At 41.7% G+C, this 21,214-nt stretch overlaps 1 protein-coding gene across 2 annotated transcripts in view; it reads right to left on the bottom strand.

Moving 5' to 3' along the window:
• Positions 1-21,214, bottom strand: part of FBXL7 (F-box and leucine rich repeat protein 7) — a 341,960-nt gene that overhangs the window by 239,694 nt on the left and 81,052 nt on the right. Inside the window, exon 2 of one of the 2 annotated variants that reach the window (XM_037154553.2) lies at positions 5,204-5,293. In XM_037154553.2, coding sequence (XP_037010448.1) covers positions 5,204-5,293 — 90 coding nt within the window. Of the gene's footprint in view, positions 1-5,129; positions 5,182-5,203; positions 5,294-21,214 lie in introns of those variants that run through there. The other variant, XM_037154554.2, reaches the window with a different exon arrangement.

The raw sequence follows: 21,214 nt of genomic DNA on the forward strand, positions 1-21,214 counted from the left end.
GTATTTTAAAACCATGAGCTGTCTTCAAAGTAGTTTTTCCATCTCTAGCTAAGAAGCTAATCTACTCAAGTAGGTTAAGATCCTTTTACCATTAAAGAAGTAGTTCCCATTGGAACAACTGATCTCCTTGGGCTCAACAATCTTTCTCAAACGTTTCAGAACAGCCTGCCCCAGCTCCGTAAACAGGTCAAAAAGACAGTTAGAAATCAGGTGGACAAAGGAGAATTAACCAGTTTCATGCTCAGAAGGGAACCACTCTTTTAAAGGCTGTGCTTTTTCCTGATTTGACCATCTTTCACCAGAACACTCCAATGTCAAATTCCTGCTTGACGATTTTTTAGATGTATCATCTTGAGCAAATGTTTTTGTTTCTCTGTGTCACATGTATTTCTTTGCACAATAACTATATTAGATCAGAAAATAGTCTTTTTGTAGCTCTAAAAACCCTATGATTCTATGGTTGTCTTGATAAGCAACCTTTATACTCAGCCATCACATCTATAAACTATGTCGTCATTGAATTCAATATCTGAACTTGAATATGGCTAAAGAGCAACTGGACGAAGCTGACTTTTCATTAGCCAATTACAGTTTGTCTTTGAAATAACCGCTTCACCTTCCTCCAGCTGGAGAGAAGACTGAGTTGCTGGGATGCTGCCTTTAAAGCCACATCCACACACCCTCTCTTCCGTGAGAGAAGTCCAGGCACAGCTCACTGTCTCTAGGAAGAGTTGTCATAATTTAACCCAACCCAGCTGCTCCTGCTCAAGGCTGGCTGTTGTGTTCTCAGTTCCAGCCATGGGCTGGATGTGACTTTCAGAGCTGAAGGTCAAAGCCCATTCTTTCCAGTACAAGAGAGAACGCTGTGTGGATAAATATGACTGAAAAAAAAGGGGGAAGGAAAACAATACTAACACAACTGTAAAGAATTATGCTGCGGCTTATGATGTTGGAATGGAGATTCTGCCTGGAAAAATGGAAAGTTTACAACTTTCCACATTTAAACCCATGCCCCCTATAGTGTCAGGATACCAGGAACTTAAACAGTCACAAGAAAGCCTGTGCCACTTATTAGGGACAAAGCACCACAGGCTACCAATTCCTTTAAAAGGGGTATGGTTTTAGAGTCACGAAATTAGGATATGCAGAATTTGTGCATGAAACTTTGGACCAGAACACTATTATCGGGTCAAAAATGCCATTCTCTCTTGTATTAAAACCAAATTGTGCCTTGGCTGCTGTGGCTCAGTGGATTGAGTGTTGGCCTGTAAGCCAAAAGGTCACTGGTTCGATTCCCAGTCAGGGCATATGCCAGAGTTGCGGGCCAGGTCCCCAGTAGGGGGCACGTGAAAGGAAACGACACACTGGTGTTTCTCTCCCTCTCTTTCCTCCTCTCTTCCCCTCTCTCTAAAAATAAATAAATAAAATATTTTAAAAACTAAAAATAAAACCAAATTGTATCACCATCTGTGCCCACCATCCTAGGGAAACAGCTTTATGACCTCAAGTGGGTTAGTTGGAACACTGGATAGACAGCAGGGACACGAGTCCTTAGGAAAGAAACAGACTTGCTAGAGCACAGGTGGCAGACACAAGGCCCGCGGGCCGAATCCGGCCTCCTCCTTGTTTCATCCAGCCCGGCACCTTGTTTCTACCCAGCAGCACCGAGCTCCTTGCCCTTAGTTGAGGAGTAGTTACATTTACACAGTCCGAAAATTACATTTGACCCTTTGAGGCAACCACAATGCCAATGTGGCCCCTGGTGAAAATGACTTTGACACCCTTGTGCTAGAGTGACTGAATGGGATGCCTCAACCACTACGGCTGGGTGCTAGAATACTTAAAATATGAGCCAAGGTTAGATGTTATCCAGGAAAAGCTAAAAAAATGTTTGGAGAACCTGTGGATCTATAATCTCTCATGTTTTCAGATATGTACTATGATAAGTCAACTCTGAGTAGGTACCACGCACAGGGCTATAAACACTAATCCCAAGACTCATTACTCTGGCTGCCAGGCTAGTTCTGGCCCCAAAGTCAGAGTATCTCAGGGAGTCTTTCAGATGGCAGCCCTGCACTTTGTACTCACCCTCTTAACAGGTCATCTTGCTGTTGCTCATGACCTCATTCCAAAGGGCAGCAGCATTTGCAAAGTATAGTTTATGATGATTTGGGTACAAGTCTGAAGGTCCTGCAGAAGCAGCAGCTCCCCTAACACTCTTTCTCATGCATACAATTCAATGATTTTCAGTAAACTTTCTGAGTTGGCAACTATCACCACAATCCAATTTTAGAACACTGTCGTCTTCCCAATAAGATCCTTCGTGTCTGTTTACAGTTAATCTCCATTCCTACCAGCAGCCCCAGGTTCAGCAAAGGCTCTGTGAGTGCCACCCCCTTCCCTCAGCTCCCACATCCTCATTGTATGTGCCAACATATATTGCGCAGAGCAGTTACCTACACCTTCCCTGGTAAGAAACAAAGCTTGTGCCATTAGCCATCTTGTGGAGTCTGGGAGATGTTCCACACCACTGCACGATGCGATGCTTCCGACTCAGCTATTACAGGTATGGGCACAGTATTCAAAGGGTACAGGAAAATTGAATAGCATCCTTCACAATAGATACCATTCTTAGAAATCAATATCACTCAGACCTTGAAGCTGGGGATGCTGCCTATGCGTCCTTGCCTCCTGCAGATGATATTGATGAATTCAGAGGTGGAAAATCGTAAGAGGATCAAGGAACTGAAGAAAATAACCATAATTAAATAGCTTCCACAAGTACACCACTCACTCAATATTTTCTTAACATCAAAAGTTAAACATAGTTCTAGAAAACAGCGGGGAGTGAATCAGAGAAGCATTTTTAGGTTTACTCCTCTGTAGCATCTGTAAGAAATCAAAGTACACCGTCTGTTTCTTTGCCAGCATTTTGCATAGACATATTTTTCAATAGGAGGAAATGTGCCTGCCGTCAAGGAAATTTGCTCTGTGGAGGCTGGAGGATGTGATACCCCAATAGCTCGTCCGCAAGGTGGACCATGACTCTGTCGTCTGTGCACTGAGACAGCCTTCGCGACTGTGCTCCCATCATGCAAACCCAGGATTCTCAGCCCAATTACGCAGCAAACATCTCTGAAACACATTCTGATGTAACTAATACCAAATTTATTATTAATGGTTTTACAATTTCATTGACTAACAACAGTAAACAATTCATACAAATAGAAAATCAATTCTTGTATAGGTTTTCAGATATACAAAAATATGGAGAGCATCTTTTGCAGGGATAGGGTTTTTTGACTTACAAATTGTAAAAAATTTCATAGTAACTTAGGCCAGTAGCTAAAAATCCTGTTTCATGGGAACACAACATTTTCCCATTTTTCCTCTCCTGATCTCACCCACAGGGTGACAGAAATGTACAGAGCATTGGCTGGGCCTGCACCAAAGAAATCGTTTGAAGGAAAAGCAGAATAAGATAACAATTTTACATCTCTATAGTGTATTTTTTGAAACATAAAAAGCAGACTTTTTAAATGCATTAAATCCCACAGTCCCTTCCCCTAACCCTTTAAATACAGCGCATATACTTTTGTATTTTCTCTTTTTGAAAAGGAGAATAAAACATCAAGAGAACTTAAATCAGGATAGGGAAGCACAGAGGGGATCTTTAATGCACTTTTAACTTTCTATTTTCACAGCCACTCAAATTAGACAAAGGACTATGACAAAAGTGACTAAAATAATGGTGGAAAAAGGTAATAATCTTACAAAACACAGCTTTCTGAGTGCAGAGGGCCATGAATACATTAAATTGATTTCCTCTCTGGCTTCAAAGAATGAAAACCTCAAAGGTGAATGTTTGGAATCAATTTACCTGATTTGCACATTACCTTAACTGAATTTTGAGAATGATCTAATGCCCACATTTGAATTAACAGGCAGAAAATGAAAATTGGATTGCTACCTGGTGCTTCACTGCACAGAGGAGAACACCCCGATCTGCTTGCCGTACAATGTGAGCAAAACAACGCTAAGGCATTAAACACAAGAGGCTATAACCCATTATAAAAGGTATGTATGTTTCAGCCTGGGGATAATTTACCCAGGGAAGGGAACCTGTGCTACTTGAAACTCACGCAGCCAAACAATAACCAAAGAGAAGACAAACACAGAGAAGAACACCACCATTATTAATGCACGAACTGCAACGCAGAGCAAGAGCGGTCACTCAGCTGAGATGACCAGCTTCAGGCCAGGAGTACGCTTCCCTGTATCCCAAACAGCAGAAATTCAGCCTCTGAAACAAAGACTGAAAATGTGCTTCCATAACACGCTGTACTCTTTAGGAAAGCAGGCTTTACACAGTGTCACGAAAATCAGGTGACATCTCCCAATCTTTCATTCTAAATGGCAGTAATGTCTCAACATTGGACCTTCATTCAACATTTAGTTTAAAAGTACTCTCCAGAAAAGAAGCCATTTAATTGTGTTTAACATTAAAATAAAAGACGCTGATTCCACCCTGGGGTCAACTTTCCTCTAAATAACTAACACAGAAACAATTATTTCCACACTCAAACAAGTAGGCAATTATTCAAAAGCTTCTCAACTATTTATTGGGAAGCAGTGGAATTTCAACATGTACTACGTACAGTCAGATTCTTCATCAAGAATACCAGTGTGACCAGTCCCTGTCCTGATTGGCAGGATTTCTCAGTTTTTCTGTAAATAGTCCAACGAACCTCTTTCCTACTCTCAAACACTGGTTATCAGTTCAAGGTCTACAAATCACATGACTAGGACCTGGCCATTGTCACAATCCTGAACTCCAGTGGGCCTATTCTGAAAGTTCTTGCACAACTTTCAACCTCAGCACAAGGATTTTTTTTTCTATACCAAAAAAAAGAGACGGGTGGTATCATAAATGCTTCTCCGAAGTCAGCCTACTGTATCGTGACAAAATAACAGCAATTGCCTTAGAATCCAGACGCTTCAACGCCACTGAAACAACTGTAGTGGACAGTGACGCAGCACAACAGAAAAAGAAACCTGGGAAAACCTTTGCCTTCTCATTTTTAAGACCCTCCTATGCTCCCATTCAGTACAACAGAACTCAAACTCACACATTTCATTTGTCTTCCAAAAATAGCCAGCACTGTGAAGAGAGGGCAGGAGATAATGAAGACCAGGTGCCTACCTTCACTGGTAGCCACATTCTTCTGGGCTTGGGTTGGTGTGTGATCTGTACTTGAACTCACGTCGGATGAGATGCTTGAGCTGCCTTTGCCTAGAAAAAACAGGAACGAGCAGCTTTTGAGTTTTGTAATTTCAGAACTAACCGTGACTTTCACCCTGTCCCATACCAAGCCGCATCGCTTGTTTCCAAGAAAGGAGCCATAATACCAAGGAAGGACTTTATTGGGTTTCTTGCCTTATGTATTCAGTATCTTCGGGGAAATGCCTGAGCCATGCAGCGCAGAACTGAAGCCCTATTATCATCTCGCTTGACTATAAACTCAGACAAGATTATAAAACACAGTCAAATGCGATAACATCATTTAATTTTGATGTCCACGTGACTAAGAAAGTGCATGCATGAAACACATCTATAGCATTAATTTTTTATTTGCAGCTACAAACCATACATTTTCCAGCAAATGACAAATGCAAAGCTAAGAATGAGGCCTTATCCAAGAAGGAAGAACCTACTGGTTCCAAAAAACTGCCTCGCCTTAAAAAAAATAAAATCCCCTGTTTTAATAGGTTTTCTTTATTTAAAAAACCTGCTTCATTTTTCTAATGCAGTAATTCTGGGGGGCGCTTCTCCACGCCAGAGGACATTTGGCAACATCTGGTATAATTTTTAGTTGTCACAACTGGAGAGCATAGACTCCTGGCACTGGCGGGTGGGGGCAAGGATGCTGCTTGAACACCTTAAAATACACAGGACAGCTACCCCACCAATCAAGAATGATCCAGCCCCAAACATCCATAGTGCCAAGGTTAAGAACCCTGGGTCTAAATAATCTTACCTGAGCTGACAGCTCAGTTTCCATTGCTCTGACCTTCTGACTTTTAACAAGAACATATAGAATGATATTGCTAAACACTCTCTAAACGTCACACGAAAACCTACAAATATGCACCACGTGCAGTGCCTCGTGAGGGAGGTGCCAATAAGGACGGTGGTGGGCAGAATTCTAAGATGACTCCCGTGGTACCTGCTACAGACTAAATGTTCGTGTCCCCCAAAATTCATATTCAAAACCTAATCACCAAAGAGATGGCATCAGGAGGTGGCTAGCCTTGGGGAGGTGACTAGTTCACACCTGTGGCAACCTCATTAACGACACTGTAGAAGAGAGCCCCCAGGGAGCTCCCTGCCCAGGTGAGGAATCGGGAAACCATGGCGGTCTGTGAATCAGGAGGCAGGCCCTCACCAGACACTTTGATCTCAAACCTCTCAGCCTCTGGAAACGAGAGGATCAAACTCCTGTTGTGATAAACCACCCAGTCTATACAGTATTTTGCTGTAGCAGCCCAGCAGGTCTAAGACAGTGCCCATGCCCTCGGTAATCTGCTCCCCATGATTATGGGCAGAATCTGCCATTTGCCACTAAGCTATAGAATATGATGACGGTAAGAGGATTTTGCAGATGCAATTAAATTTCCTAATGAGTAGAATTTAGTCAAAGGAGAAATTATTCTCGGTGGGTCTGACCCAGGTAGATAAGCCATTTACAGGAGTCTAGAAGAGACTTCCTGCTGGTCTCGAAGAAGCAAGTTATCATGACTTCTACAGCTGCAAGGCTATGAATTCTGCAATGCCCACATGTGCATGGAAGAGGCCTTGAGTCCCTGATGAAAGCCCAGGCCTTGCCCATGCCTTGACCTCAGCTTTGTAAGACCCTGAACAAAAGTCCAGCCCAGAGTTCTGACCCAAGAAAAATGAGCTAATGAATGCATCTAATAGTAAGCTGCTGCTAAATTGGTGGTAATTTGTTATGTGGCAATAGGAAACTAATATAATGACCAACCATATGAACTCTTCTTGTCCCACAGGTTATGATGAAAATTCTTACATGCAGCTGAGAAACACTGTTTTCCAATAGTCCTCCCTACTCAGTGGTAAACACCTCACTTAGGTGGCACAAGCTTACAGTCTGAAAACAGAGTAGAAAAGCACAAACGGGAGATTTAAAGAGTTTCAGGGATTTGCTCACTAATGTTGACAGTAATGGAACAATCCAAGTACATGAGTGTCATAACCTAAACAGGGAAGCTCACTGTGATTTATGATCTGAAACAAGTTTGTACTCCCATCACCCCACCCATTTGTCACCCGCCTCCCTCACAGGTAGCCAATATGGTGCAGAAACTCCCATTAGTTCATGCTTAGCCTGCTTCTGTAGTCACCACTTACCTGCCTTGGTTCACCTTTGGAGGGTGTTGACAGGTTGGACTGGGTACCTAATCAGAAATATGTCAAACCCATCTCTGACCTCAGTCTGCTGCTCCCTTGCTTTTTGACCTTGGACAGTGTCCACCTCTGATAGGGGAGATGGACTAAATCATATCTAGCAAGTCTAACAGTTTATGATTCTATGAGTCCATTACAGAACTCTACAAACCTACAAACATTCCTTTTAACTTGGAAAAAAATTGTTATTGTGTACCACAAATACACAGAATTAGATTATTTTTAGTATATTGTTAATTAGCAATGCACAAATGAAAACTAGAAATAAACTCCCTATGTATTAGCTGTGACTCAACAAGACCAAAACAAAATAACCAATTACACACAAAACAATAAAACCCATTAAAATTCCAATTAGCACCATTAATTTCATGTGGCAGATGATGTTATTTTGCTGACATTAAAATGCCTTTCAAAATATAAATATAGTACTAGCTGCTAATGCCTATGTTCTCTGGGTTCTCACATGTCCGCGCCACCTTGGGCTATATGAGGACTCGGCCTGCCCACCACGGTCCTCCTCTAGAACTCAGACCGTCCTTCCTGCCACGGCAGGCCCTATCAGCCGACCTTCACTTGGTCTGACTGTGTTATTCGCGTTTTATTGTCTGCTCCCCTTTTCTGCTCATTGGCCCAAACCACTGAAGCACAGCTCCTTCCTCAGAAAACAAAACCGCAGGTCAGAACCTGGCCAGGTGGCTCAGTTGGTTGGAAGGTCATCCCGAACACCAAAAAGTTGCATGTTCAACCGCCGGTAAGGGTACATACCTAGGTTGTGGGTTCAATCCCTAGCCGATTGATGTTTTTCTGTCATATCAATGTCTCTCTCTCTCTCTCTCTCCCCTCCACCTTACTCTCTCTAAAATCAATAAGAGCCTCAGATGAGAGTTAAAAAAAGAAAACCAGGTAGCAGGACTCTGTTATGAAAAGGAACCAGCAGAACCAGTATACAATCATTTATTATTTTTAAGATTATCACCAGAAGGAAAGCACAGCCCTGGCCGATGTGGCTCAGCTGGTTGGAGTGTCTGTCATCTCATAACTGAAAGGTTGTGGGTTTGATTCCCAGTCTGGGTGCATACGATCCCCTGTCTGGGCACGTTCATATTCGAGGCAACCAATCAATGCTTCTCTCTCAAATCAATGTTTCTCTCTCTTCCTTCCCCCTTGTTAAGAAAGCAATGAAAAATATGTTCTTGGATAAGGATTAGGGGGGAAAAAAGGAAATCACAAAATAAACAAATTTCAGAAGATGTTCTCAGTCAGGTCTGAGAATGTGCATGCACACCCTTCAAAGGACCACAAACTCCACTTTAGAAATGCTGGTGAGTGCAGAAAGGAGAGATTGAAGACATGTGTCATAACACATTACACGGAGAGTGTATGCTGTGTTGTGTGGTCTAGTAAACACCTCAGGTGCATCATCATATTTGCATTGTGCCTTACGGTTTTGTTTTTCAGTCAGATCTTGTTATTGCTCTCTCCCCAAAGAAAGGCTGTAAATATTTTTCTGTAATCACTCCCACAAATAAAATTGCACTATCACAGATATACTGTGTATCGTATTATGTGCACTGTGTATATCTCTATTTTTTATATAAAAAGCATAAAAGTTTTCGACCCCCCATTTTTGTCCCTTTCAGGGTAATATTGCCCCCCACTGAACATGTATACCCTTTGATAAGTACAGTTTTAAATGCCTGACCAACGAATGGAGTGATTATGGACAGCGAGATAACAGAGACTCAAATACAGTCCATTCCTGTTATTCACGGTAGTTACATTCCATCAAGTCACTGCAAACTCAGAACTAACACTACTGGATCGTTGCTCTAAGGGGAAACACAGGGTTAGGATTCTGCATCTTTCTGGTCAATTTTGTCACCAATGCATGTGTTTCTGTTTGAAGACACCTTACTCAATACATTTTGTTGATTCACTAACATTCAACCGCAGGCCAGCAGCACTGGAAGTCGTGCCTAAATGAAGTTTATCTAGCACAAGTAAGGCCCATCACAGCCTCCCTGCAACTGTGGAACAGCAGACAATTCTTACGCACGCTACTTGGGGGGCATTTTAATAAGTGAAATCATCAATAAACAAGCACCACAATGTGAAAAATGTGGTACGAAATAGGTCACAGTAAGGACGCTCATTTCCAGTGGGAGAGCTGACCAAGGAGGTGGAGTGCTGCCTGTTTAACCTCAGCTTGGCCCGCGCACGTCGGATGGCTCAGAAATTCTCACTGCTCTGCACGGGTCTACAGATGATGACCAAGGGATAAAAGCTACTGATTTGGGGGTTGCAGTTAAATTTTAGTAACTGTGCAAATTCACAAACACAGAGTCCACGAATAGTCGGGATTGACTGCACATGATCTGGTATTAAATAAGGCTTCACAGTCCATCACCAGCTTTCAGGGGGCTGCACATCTAGAGCGAGGAAGCTGGGTTTATGTCTGACTCCGTCACTTACTAGTGTTGGCACAATCATTAAATCCCTCTCTGCTTTACTTTTGGAAGCTGTAATCAGAGTAGAGAAAACCAATTCCTGCCTCACAGGGCTGCTTTGGGCATAAAATAATGCTAGGATAATACCTTTAGGAAATGCTAAAAAATCTTAGTATAATGGGATTCATATTTTGGATACTATCAACATGCTCTATTCTTCTGCCTTGTTTCTTGAAGCAAAACCACCACTTCGGGAAGTTCGGGCAGACAGGGAAAAGGTGTGCGTATGGTGGTGGTGGGGTGCTTATAGATTAAATGTTAGAGAAGGAACTCAGGGGTGATATTTGGCTTTCAATAGCCAAAACCACATGTGTGCAGTATGACAATATTCTTACAACACAAGCTACTGCATTAAGAAGAGCCTGCCTACGTGTCTCAACTTCAAATAGTGTCTGATTAAATGACCAGGTCCTACACCTTGGCCCAGGTGACACACGAGACGGTTCATCAGAGTGTCAGACTCACAGCAGTTTAAATTCCATATTCACCACTCGTAAACATGTGGTCAGAGGCAACCTGTCAAATTCTCTAAGCATCATTGTTTTCATCTATAAGATAGAAATGAAAACAAACAACAAACAATTACTTATATCCTACTAAAAGTGGCAGACTTGTACCCATTTATCAGGGCTTGTTGGCGGTTATTATGAGCAAGGAATAGTTTATGGCTTCGTAAGTGTTCAATTACATGCCAGGCCAGCAGGACCCCACGCCGCACTGTTTACTGCTGACCCTTTTATCACAGTCCAGTTTGTGTCAGGGGTCAGAAATGGCATTTAAAACCCTAATCGTTGCTTTACTATTCCATGCACACAGAATAGTAAGCAAATATTATGCGTGCATATAAATTAAATTACACAAACCTTATCTATCCGGCAGAAATCGGTCAGGTAAAAGCAAAGTTGACAATTCTGCTCTCTATCTAAGTGCCTTACTCAAATGAAAGCGTATTTGTTTATTGGTCATTAGGGGGTTTTAGCCCATCAGAAATGTGCCCGTTAGATTTGATAAAGTAAAATTTTGCATTTTATTAATTTCCTCCCAAGTGGATTAAAAGACCCAAATGAGGACAACTGAACAATTAGGCATCAAATACAAATAGCTATCAAAGCAAATGAAGACTAACTGACACACTGATGCTGGTAAACACAATCTGTAACACATTAGTTAACACAGGCGTATAATTCTGATCACAGTACATGAAATTAGTGATGGTCGAGCATCGAGGTCACGTGGGACACGGGGGTAGCCCAGCAATGCCAGCGGAAGAATGTGCTGGTCTTCCATTCCCCTCACACTTCCTGTGGGCTTGCTGTTAGAGTGTGCCATGTTTTCCCAAGGCTTGAAGAGAAAGAAAATGTTCATTAAATGGGGATTTTCAGTCTCTTTTAATTAAAAAATTCCCACAGGTAAAATAAGTTTCTTCTCTCCTCTCATTACCAGTGCCCAGGCTGATTGTGCAAATGCAGATATTTAAAACAAGACAGTCACACATTCCATGTTGATTTACTGACAACATGAAGAATATAAGCAGAGAAATAGAAGAGATCAATCAATACATGACAAAAAAATCAATCAACGGGCCCTATGATTTCTAACATTCTGAAGAGTCCAAGAAACCACCGGCAAACTTGATTCCCTGTATCGATTCCAGATTAAATGCACTGAATGAATTCCTGTGACTTTCAACCACAGACTTCTGATATGAAATCCAGAACTCCACCCCTGGACTCATGTGGCAGGTGCTTAGGCACCTAGTTCCTGTTTCTTTCAGTTACCTTGTTTTCAAGTTGCTGTTGGAGCACCGTGGTGGCCTGACTTCATGTTAAATGTCCACACCAAAGGAAAGAGAATTTTTCAATATCTCAGAATTAGATTAAGAAAATAGCTGGTTATATTATTTTCCTGATTGTAGGGAGTCGGCCAGCAACTGTCCCTTGACAAGGTCAGGAGGTTGAGATGCATCTGCAAGGCAGAGGCAACTGTGGCTGGAATTCCTGTCTATCTCTGCTTACATGTTTGTTTTGGTGATTAAAAGGTGCTGGGATTGTTAGACACTTGTATTTCAGGTTCATTGATTAGTTCATTATTCCAATGAACTCGTATAAAATAATTTCTTGACCAGAGAACAAAGTCCCTGTATGTCTAAAAGTTGTTGGAGTAACAGCCCCTCCTTTACCTTGAATAAGAATATATATCAATTAGACAGGCAAAGAAATAACAAAAGCTGGCTAGTTATTACAAACTAAACACATAGAAACAGTTACTAAAGAGTCAGAGTTTATAGTACACAGAGAAACATTTTAGACAGAAAAGGCTAGATAGCTAAATTAGATATCACAAAGGCCTTATCATAAATTTCCTACTACCTCTACTCAATCTAGCATATCCTTTTGACCCATGACAAATTCTGAGAAACTTTAATATACAATAAGACATTCAAATTCTGTACATACAGCTATTTCCAATTGTCTGATTTATGGCTCTCCTGGTCAAAATAATCTTTGTTTATTATAACTGAATCTATGGGAACTTTTGTATTTTTCCTGGTTACCTCTGTATTAATTTTTTCTGCTTAACTGATCATGCTATACTGCAAATGTTAATCACTACCTAAAATGAAAATATAAAAACCTGCTTGTACTTGCAATAAACAGAACAGAGCTTCGCTGTCTTTTGAGGCGTGTTGTCGTCTGTTACCCATCGCCGACGCCTTACCCCCCTTCGGGAACCCCTGGACCCTGCTGTGGCTGGTCCGAGGCACCTGATTATTATCTTATGTAACAGTTTCTTACCTTCTTTGATCCAGACTTCAATGTCTGTACATACATAAAAATAATATTAACTATCTCAAAGGATTATCTGGCTTAATCCCTGACCCAGGTGCATATTAGTTTTTGGAAAAAAAAAAAAGAAAGCTGAACACACATTGTGAAAGCACATTAGCTCTTTCAGGCTGACCAACAGGGAGGAATTTAGTAGATGAATGCCCAGACTCAGAGACTTCGCAACAGAGGGAGAGGAGGAGACATCGAACCCTGAGCTTCTCTGCCTTGTCTCATTGAGTGCAAAACCCAGAAGATGGTGTCCTACGCTTTTGCTTCTCTTATTCTTTTTCCTCTCCTGGTAAAGACTGGAAGTATGGGCTAAAAAGGACAAGAGGAAGAAAGGAAATGAAAGAGAGAAAATCGTTAGGAGTTCTTTCTTCCTTTGAAGACATCTGATGTCCTAACTGGAACTTTCTTTACACCAGTTTCCCAAAACTGTAGTAAACCAAACTACCAAACAAGTGATCTCATGGCCACCGAGCAGGATACTCGCTTCTGTAACTGGGGGATGGAGAGGGGATGACAGGGGCAAGGTCTAGGGGATAAGTTATTCCCTTCCCCTGAGAAGCTGCCATTGTGATGAGCTTATGTCCAGCCTGAGAAAAGCCAGGGACCCTTTGTAGCATTTGCCTCATTGCTGAGAGATGCAGTCCCTCTTCAAATGCAACACCTGGTGCAGATTGCTGGCATATTTTTCTTTACTTTAAAAATATACATAACATAAAATTTGCCATTTGAACTATTTCTTAAGTATTTAATGCAGTGGCATTAATTACATGTACAATGTTGTGAGAACGTCAGTATTATTCCTAGAAATTTTCATTACTTGACACAGAAATTCTGTACACATTAAGAGATATCTCCTCACTCCTCTCTCCCTCAGCCCCTGGTAACCTTGAATCTGCTTTCCATTTCTATGAATTAGCTTATTCTACATATTTCTGGGTGGAATCGTACAATTAGTGGTTCTTTTGTGTCTGGCTTTTTTTCAGTTATTACAATGTTTTAGGGTTCATTGAAGTTTTGGAGCATGTCAATCAGAGCATGTCAATCTTCGTTCCTTTTTATGGCTGAATAATACTCTATTGTGTGTATGTGTATACCATGCTTTGTTTACTCATTCATCTACCGATGGGCATTGGGGTGGTTCCAACCTTTTGCTACTGTGAGTAATGCTGCAACAACAGGGTGGTGGCTTTGACTGCTTGTGGTTCTGAACTTTCAAACCTCTAGTGCTCCTTTCCAGCAGAAATCAGATCCTGAGAGCTGTGGCTGGAGCAGATGAACAAAGTACACAGAGTTCTTCCAGGAGAGAAACTGGGACAACCCCACTGCTGGGTCAGCAATTCCTCGAGAGCCATTAAAACCCTGCTGTATCCCTGGGGTGGGTGGAGTGCTGGGGGTATGGAATGCAACACATGATACCTCTGTGGGTTGTATTACCTCCAGGCAGGGCTCTGTAGCTGGTGCTGCGGGCAGCTTGAATCTAGACGAGCTAAACAGCCCACAATGCACATACTCACAGAGCAGACACAGGGCTTCAGGTTCCAAACACACACCTGCTGCAAAGTTCTGCTCTGCAGAAGCCTGGGGGGCTTTGACTGGAACAGGACAGCAAGGGGACTTGAGGCTTCTGCTTCCTCCCCTACATGGGGGCTGTTTTTTAAAAATATATTTTATTGATTTTGCTATTAAAATTGTCCCAATTTTTCTCCTTTTGCCCACCTCCACCCAGTACCCCCACTCTCCCAAGTAATTCCTGCTTCGGTTAATGTCCATGGGTCATGCATATAAGTTCTTTGGCTTTTCCATTTCCTATACTGCTCTTAACATCCCCTGTCTATTCTGTACATAGGTAATTTGTACTTCTTAATCCCTGCACATTCTCCCCCTCCCTTTCCAAATGATCTCCATATCTATGATTCCGTTCCTGTTCTGCTTGTGTGCTTAGTTTGTTTTTTAGATTCACTTAAAAGTTAAAGATAGAGAGAGAATCTTAAAAGCAGCAAGAGAAATGGAGACAGTTACCTACAAAGGCATTCTCATAAGACTGTCAGCTGATTTCTCAAAAGAAACTTTGCAGGCTAGAAGAGACTGGCTCAAGAAGCATTCAAAGTGGTAAAAAGAGAAGATCTACAGCCAAGATTACTCTATCCAGCAAAGCTATCATTTACATTGTAGCGCAGATAAAGTGCTTCCCAGACAAGGTAAAACTAAAGGAGCTCATCATCACTGTGGTATTATTATATGAAATGTGAAAGGAAAATATATAAGAAGATCAAAACTATGAACATTAAAATGGCAACAAACTCACAACCACATGGGGACTGTTCATGTTCGGTCCAGGACAGGTAAGAACTTTGGATTCCACTCAGAGAGCCCAGGAGGGGATATCCCACTCTCAAATCATACAAGCAAAACCTTGATGTGAAATGCAAGGATGGCTATCATAAACAAAGCAACAAACAACAAATGTTGGAGAGGTTGTGGGGAAAAGGGGACCCTAGTTCACTGTTGGTGGCCCCTTTGCAGACTGGTACAACCATTATGGAAAACAGTATGGAATTTTCTCAGAAAAATAAAAATCGACCTGCCTTTTGACCCAGCAATTCCACTGCTAGGATTATATCCTAAGAATCCTAAAACATCAATTTCAAAGAACCTATGCACCACAATGTTCATAGTAGCACAATTTACAAGTCAAGAGCAGGAAACAACCTAGGTGCCCGTCAGTAAATGAATGGATCAAAAAATTATAGTACATATACACAATGGAATTCTATGCAGCAGAGAGAAAGAAGGAGCTACCACCCTTTGCAACAGCATGGATGGAACTGGAAAGCATTATGCTGAGTGAAATAAGCCAGGGGTTGAAAGACAAATACCACATGATCTCACCTTTAACAGGAAGCTGAACAACAAAACAAACAAACAAGCAAAATAAAAACATTGAAATAGAGAACTGGGGACAGTGACCAGAGGGGAGAGGGGAGGGAATTTCAGGGGGAAAAAGGGAGGGATTCAGAGGAACAAGTATTAAGGACACAGGGACAATAACTAAGGAGGGTGGAAATGGGAGGGAGGTGGGGAGCACTGCGGGGGGGGGCTGGGATGGGAGAAATAGAGAGAAAACTGTACTTGAAAAATAATTAAATAAAAAAAACAAGAAATGCAAGTCCATGGCTGAAACGCCAGCAACCCTGAAGTAAGTTAGCTAATCATTTCGGTAGCATTAACTTAGAAGCTGAAGGGTAGAAAGAGAAAGAATTAAATAGAAATAATTTGAGTTGATCAATAATCATTCTATATCCTAGCATCACTCTCTTTTTCTTGGTACAAGAAGAAAGCATCCTTAAACAGAAATCTCAACTAAAACCACTCTTTTCTGTATTACTCTTAGAGGCTGTGATCACTAAAAGGAAAAAAGGGGAAGAGGGTGTGATTTCGACACAGCCCTCTTCCATCCACAGAAGGGAGCAGACGGCGGCAGTCTGTGGGAAGCATGACGTGCCGCCTTGGAGGACATGGAGCCTGACGCGGGACTGCATGGGCTGGCATCTCGGCTCTGCCGCTCAACTAGCTGGATGAACTTGAGGGTTACCTTACTTTCTGAATACTCGCTTTCTCCACCTGCAAAATGGAGTATTGTTAAATATAAACCAATTGAATAGTTATGGAAATAAAATGAGGTTAATAAGTCAATTGCTTATGATAGCATATATGTAATAGATACTTAATAGATGTTATAATAGATTATTAATCATCCTCCCTATTAATATTCTTTTTTTATAGATTTTATCTATTTATCTTTAGAGAAGAAGGGAAGGAGAAAAGGAGAGAAATATCAATGTATGGTTGCCTCTCGTGAGTCCCCTGCTGGGAACTGGCCTGCAACCCAGGCATGTGCCCTGACTGGGAATCGAACTGCGATCGTGTGGTACACAGGCCCGCATTCAATACACTGAGCTAGACCAGCCAGGCCTATTAATTTTCGTAATCAGTAACTCAGTTTATGCAACACTGCAGCCACCCTGAGTCCACTGTGTGCAAAGGATTATGATTAGCACTAGAAAAACAAGACTGTGCATATCAGGTTGGGGAGATAAATCACAGACACGTGAATAGAAGTATTGACAAAGTTTTTAAGTAGGACCATTAGGTGATATTTCCAAATACTATTTGATTCCCACAGTTTTAATACTGTTCTGTGTAACTGCTTTTTATTCTTGCAATGATGTGAAAAATACATAGGTTGACCACAAACAAACACCATGTCCGTCTCTTCCACTGGTTCCTCAGTTTCATGCAGGTAAGGTTCCGTACCTGCTCTGCTCACAGCTCTATGTCCCCACACAAACACTGCTTGGTTTACCACGGGCACTCAGTACACACGTGTTAAAGGAGTTGGAATGAGAGTGAGGGTCTGGTTCAGTACATAAACTGGAAATTTCTTCCTAATGGAAGAGCCTTGCTCCCACAATATCTCCTAATAACTGCTGTCCCTTTCTTACAGGCAACACTCAGTCCATGTTTACCCCAAAGAGTCCTTACACAAGCATGGCGTGCTCAGAGTGCAAAACACAACTGAGAAAGTTCACACAGACTCTCAGGGGTGACGTGCGGCACGGTGCTCTGTTAGTTTCCTCCGGCTGCTGTAACAAACGGCCTCTAGCTGGATGGCTTAAAACAACAGAAGCTTACTGTCTCACAGCCTTGGAAGCCAGGAGTCTGAAATCAGGAGAGTCTTCTCCGGGCACCTCTCCTGGCTCCTGGTGGTTGCCATCGGTCCTTGGCATTCTTTTGTTTATGGAAGCCTAACTCCGGTCTCGGCCTCAGGCACCACATGGCCATCTTCCCTCTGGGTTTCTCTGTGACTCTTCTCCTAGGGACACCAGTCATACTGGAATAAGGGCCCACCCCATTCCTGTGTGCCCTCGTCTTAACAATTACATCTGCAATGACTCGATTTCCAAATAAGGTCACATTCTAATGTTCCAGGAAGGACACGAATGGGACAGGGTGGGGTGTCTCACTGTTTAGCTCAGTAGATACTTCCACACCACTTTCTACAAAATTAAACAGAAAGCAGAAAATTGCACCCCAGTGCTATCGTACAAACATTTACTCAAGTCACATTTCAGGGCAGTATTATTATGGATTATTATTATAATCCTAAAACAAGGATTAGCAGTAAGATTTAATGCATCGTGGAAAGCAAGAAGTCTTGGAAAGGCCTTCCCGCTTGTGAAAAAGGAAGCACTTGGCATGCCATCACAGGTGATCTCAGGCTGAAAAGGCTAGGAGGTATGTCACTAACAGTACCAAGGCAGAGCCTGCGTCCCCAGCCTCATGGCCACCTACGGACCAGCAGACAGTTCCACAAGAGTTAACACAGATGTCAGCTGACACAAAGACAGATGCTGCTGCTGCTGACAGATGGTGCGTCACAGCTGGGTTTCTGAGCAGAGCAATGAGAGGATCAGACCACAGACAGGATAAAGGGTACGTGCATCAGCAGAATTTCCACTGTACCGTAAGTCATCTGAAAGACAGTTTTATGCTAATAACAATAGCACTACCATTTTTACCAGTCATTTTCCTCTGAAGTTCTGATGGACCGCTGTGACCCAAAGATCAGGAGAAGGCCATGCTTTGCTTAACCCAGATGCACAAGGAAAGACAAGAGGGGTTCTTTTTTAAGTTCAGTGTTGTTTCAGCATGATCTGAGCCAACTTCAGAGCCATGTGTTCATTTCCTGACATCAAGAGCCTCTGGTGTCAATAAACTCATTACTGGCTCTTCTGATTCACTCATTCATTCATTCAACATCCCATATGCCAGACACAGACACTGTGTTAGACACAATTCCATGACCAGGCTGTCTTAGTAATAGAGGTTGCTTTTCTCCAGGGTCTTAAAGGTAGAGAAAGGGTGTAGGAAACAACTCCACCTTCCAAAAGAGAACATAGTAAGGGGACAGGCAGTGACGTCCTTTGAATTTTTGTGACTTCACATGACTCAACCCCAGTAAAGTCTTACAAAGTTCAGACCTTTATATCCAACTGCCAGTCATTGATTTCAGGGTTGTTATACATAGTGTGTTTACCACAATTATCAGAGATGATCAATCTCAATTAATGGAAATTCTGAATAATAAATAATTCGTAAAAGGGTATGATTCTCCTCCTTTCACACATAAGCCTTAAACCTAACAAAATGGAAAGGGCTCTGTGTTTTAAATCTTAATCTTATTTAATACAAAAAAACTCTTGGGCTCTAATTATGTTTCCTACCCACATCACCCATTTATGAAAGAGTCATATGCCAAATTCTGTATAAGGAAAAGAAAAAGATCCAAGACCCCCTACTTGGTAAAGTGGATTATAATGAACAAGTTTTTCTACCATAGAGAAGACACAGGCAGCTAATACTGTTAAGAAAGCACTGAAAAGGAGAAACAGAAGTTCAGAACTCTGACCCACACTTACTCCTTGACGAGCTGGGAAGTGCAGAGCAAGCTACCGAGACTTTTCAACCACAAGCCTAGCACCTCTGATTGAGGGAGAGGGACACTGAAGGAGGGCATCTTCAAATCCCTCTCCGCTCCCACACTCTTTACTCTAATCAGTGCAAAAAGTTATTGACCCTCTACCACAACTACAGACCACTTTGTAACCACAACCTAAGATCCAAAGAGAGTTAAACATTGTAAGTCAAGGGGAAGAGACAGAGTTGTTAAACTTCCTCCTTCTCCTACTGATTGAAATTATATATATATATATATATATATATATATATATATATATAAAATTTCCTATAATTAAGAAAATATACTTATATATTTACATATGCACATAGATACATATACAAATATATCTGCAAAAACACACGCATATTCATGTCACCAAATAACAGCTGCATCATGCCAGTGCTGTGTTTTGAGTGTAACTTCTGACCCTGCCTGTCCAGTTTGATCTTCTTAGTCTCCAAATGACAAACCCAATTTTATTGTCTGCCATGCTCTCTAAGAGTATAATTATTCTTTTCTTATATCTCTTCTATTTTCGTTCTGTTGAGAGGAGGTTTCCTTGTAACCACAAAGGGAAGCTACAGTCTATCTCACAGGAGTAATTATCCCACCAACAGGCATATCCAATCACAGGGCAGCTGAGGAAGTATAAATGGCAGCATCAGTGTGCCTCAAGATGGGCGGAATTCTTCTAAATCAGAACTTGAACAAAGGAGAGGCTAAAGCGGTGCACTGAGTCCAATGATTGCCCCCACGTTTGAATCCACCCCTTTCCCTGATTTTGTGTAGCTGTCACATGATTGGCTGAGAGTAGATTCACCATTATCTCCAGCAAGGAGCTCTGCCTGTCCTAAGCCTACCAACAGGAGGCCATCCTTATTGGCAGTGACTGGCCAGGTAGTGAGGGGCAGTCAAATGGTCAAGGTTGTTCAATAGTAGGAGAAGACATGCTCTTTCTCTTTGGATTATAACCATAGAGTTATTAGCAACCATGTTATACCAAAAAGCAAAAGATGCATGAAGATGCACAGAGCAAGATGGAAAAATAGAAAGAAGTTAAATAATGGTACCACTAAGACATTACCCAGTTCACATCGGTGCTGATGCCCATCCTACTACCAGATTTCTGGTCTGTGAACTAATAAGGGACAGAGGAAGTGTTCTGCCTCCTGCATCTGCTGCTGCACACTGGAACTGCAGCAGAAACTGTATGCTTAGAGATACAAGTTGGAGTTCAAGAAAAAAATGTCATCCTGAAGATATTTTTTATGTGAAAACAGCACTTTCTAACTGTAGAGACTGCTTCTAAAAAAGGTTGGGTAAATACGAAGTAATAATTTAAAAGTGATTAATTGTAATGTTTTCAAAAAGCACAACCAAGTAGAAATAAGAAGCAGTATATAGAGAGCCACATGTAAATCTGATAAGGTTTCCAGACCCTGGGAAAGAGCAGAATATGCTCTGAGCAATGAACAGATGACTTGATAGGTCTTTCTTCTTTTACAAACTTTAATTCATCTTCCACCTATAATCTAGGTTGTATTTTACAAAGGTCTATGCATTAAAAAAATTACTCTCCCTAAATTTTGCATTTGCAACCCTTTTATCACATAAACTGAGGTCATAACCTAACTTAAGGCCTGCAGGGGCCACTGAAGGGAAAGGTATGGTTTCTATAAAACAAGATACACTAAGCAAAATAAATCTTTCCTGGAACTGGAATAGTTCTTGGATACAGCAATTTAGAAGCTAATCTCTCTCCCCTTTTGAAAATATAATAGCTTTGCATTTTGGCCAAAATAGATCAAATACTCCAACCATAGCTGTTGTTCCTCTCCTCGTTCTCTTTCTCAAAGGACCG

This window comes from Artibeus jamaicensis, unplaced genomic scaffold (genome assembly GCF_021234435.1).
Source record: "Artibeus jamaicensis isolate MK-2021 breed Jamaican fruit bat unplaced genomic scaffold, CSHL_Jam_final scaffold_369, whole genome shotgun sequence".
In the NCBI taxonomy this organism is placed as follows: Eukaryota; Metazoa; Chordata; class Mammalia; order Chiroptera; family Phyllostomidae; genus Artibeus; species Artibeus jamaicensis.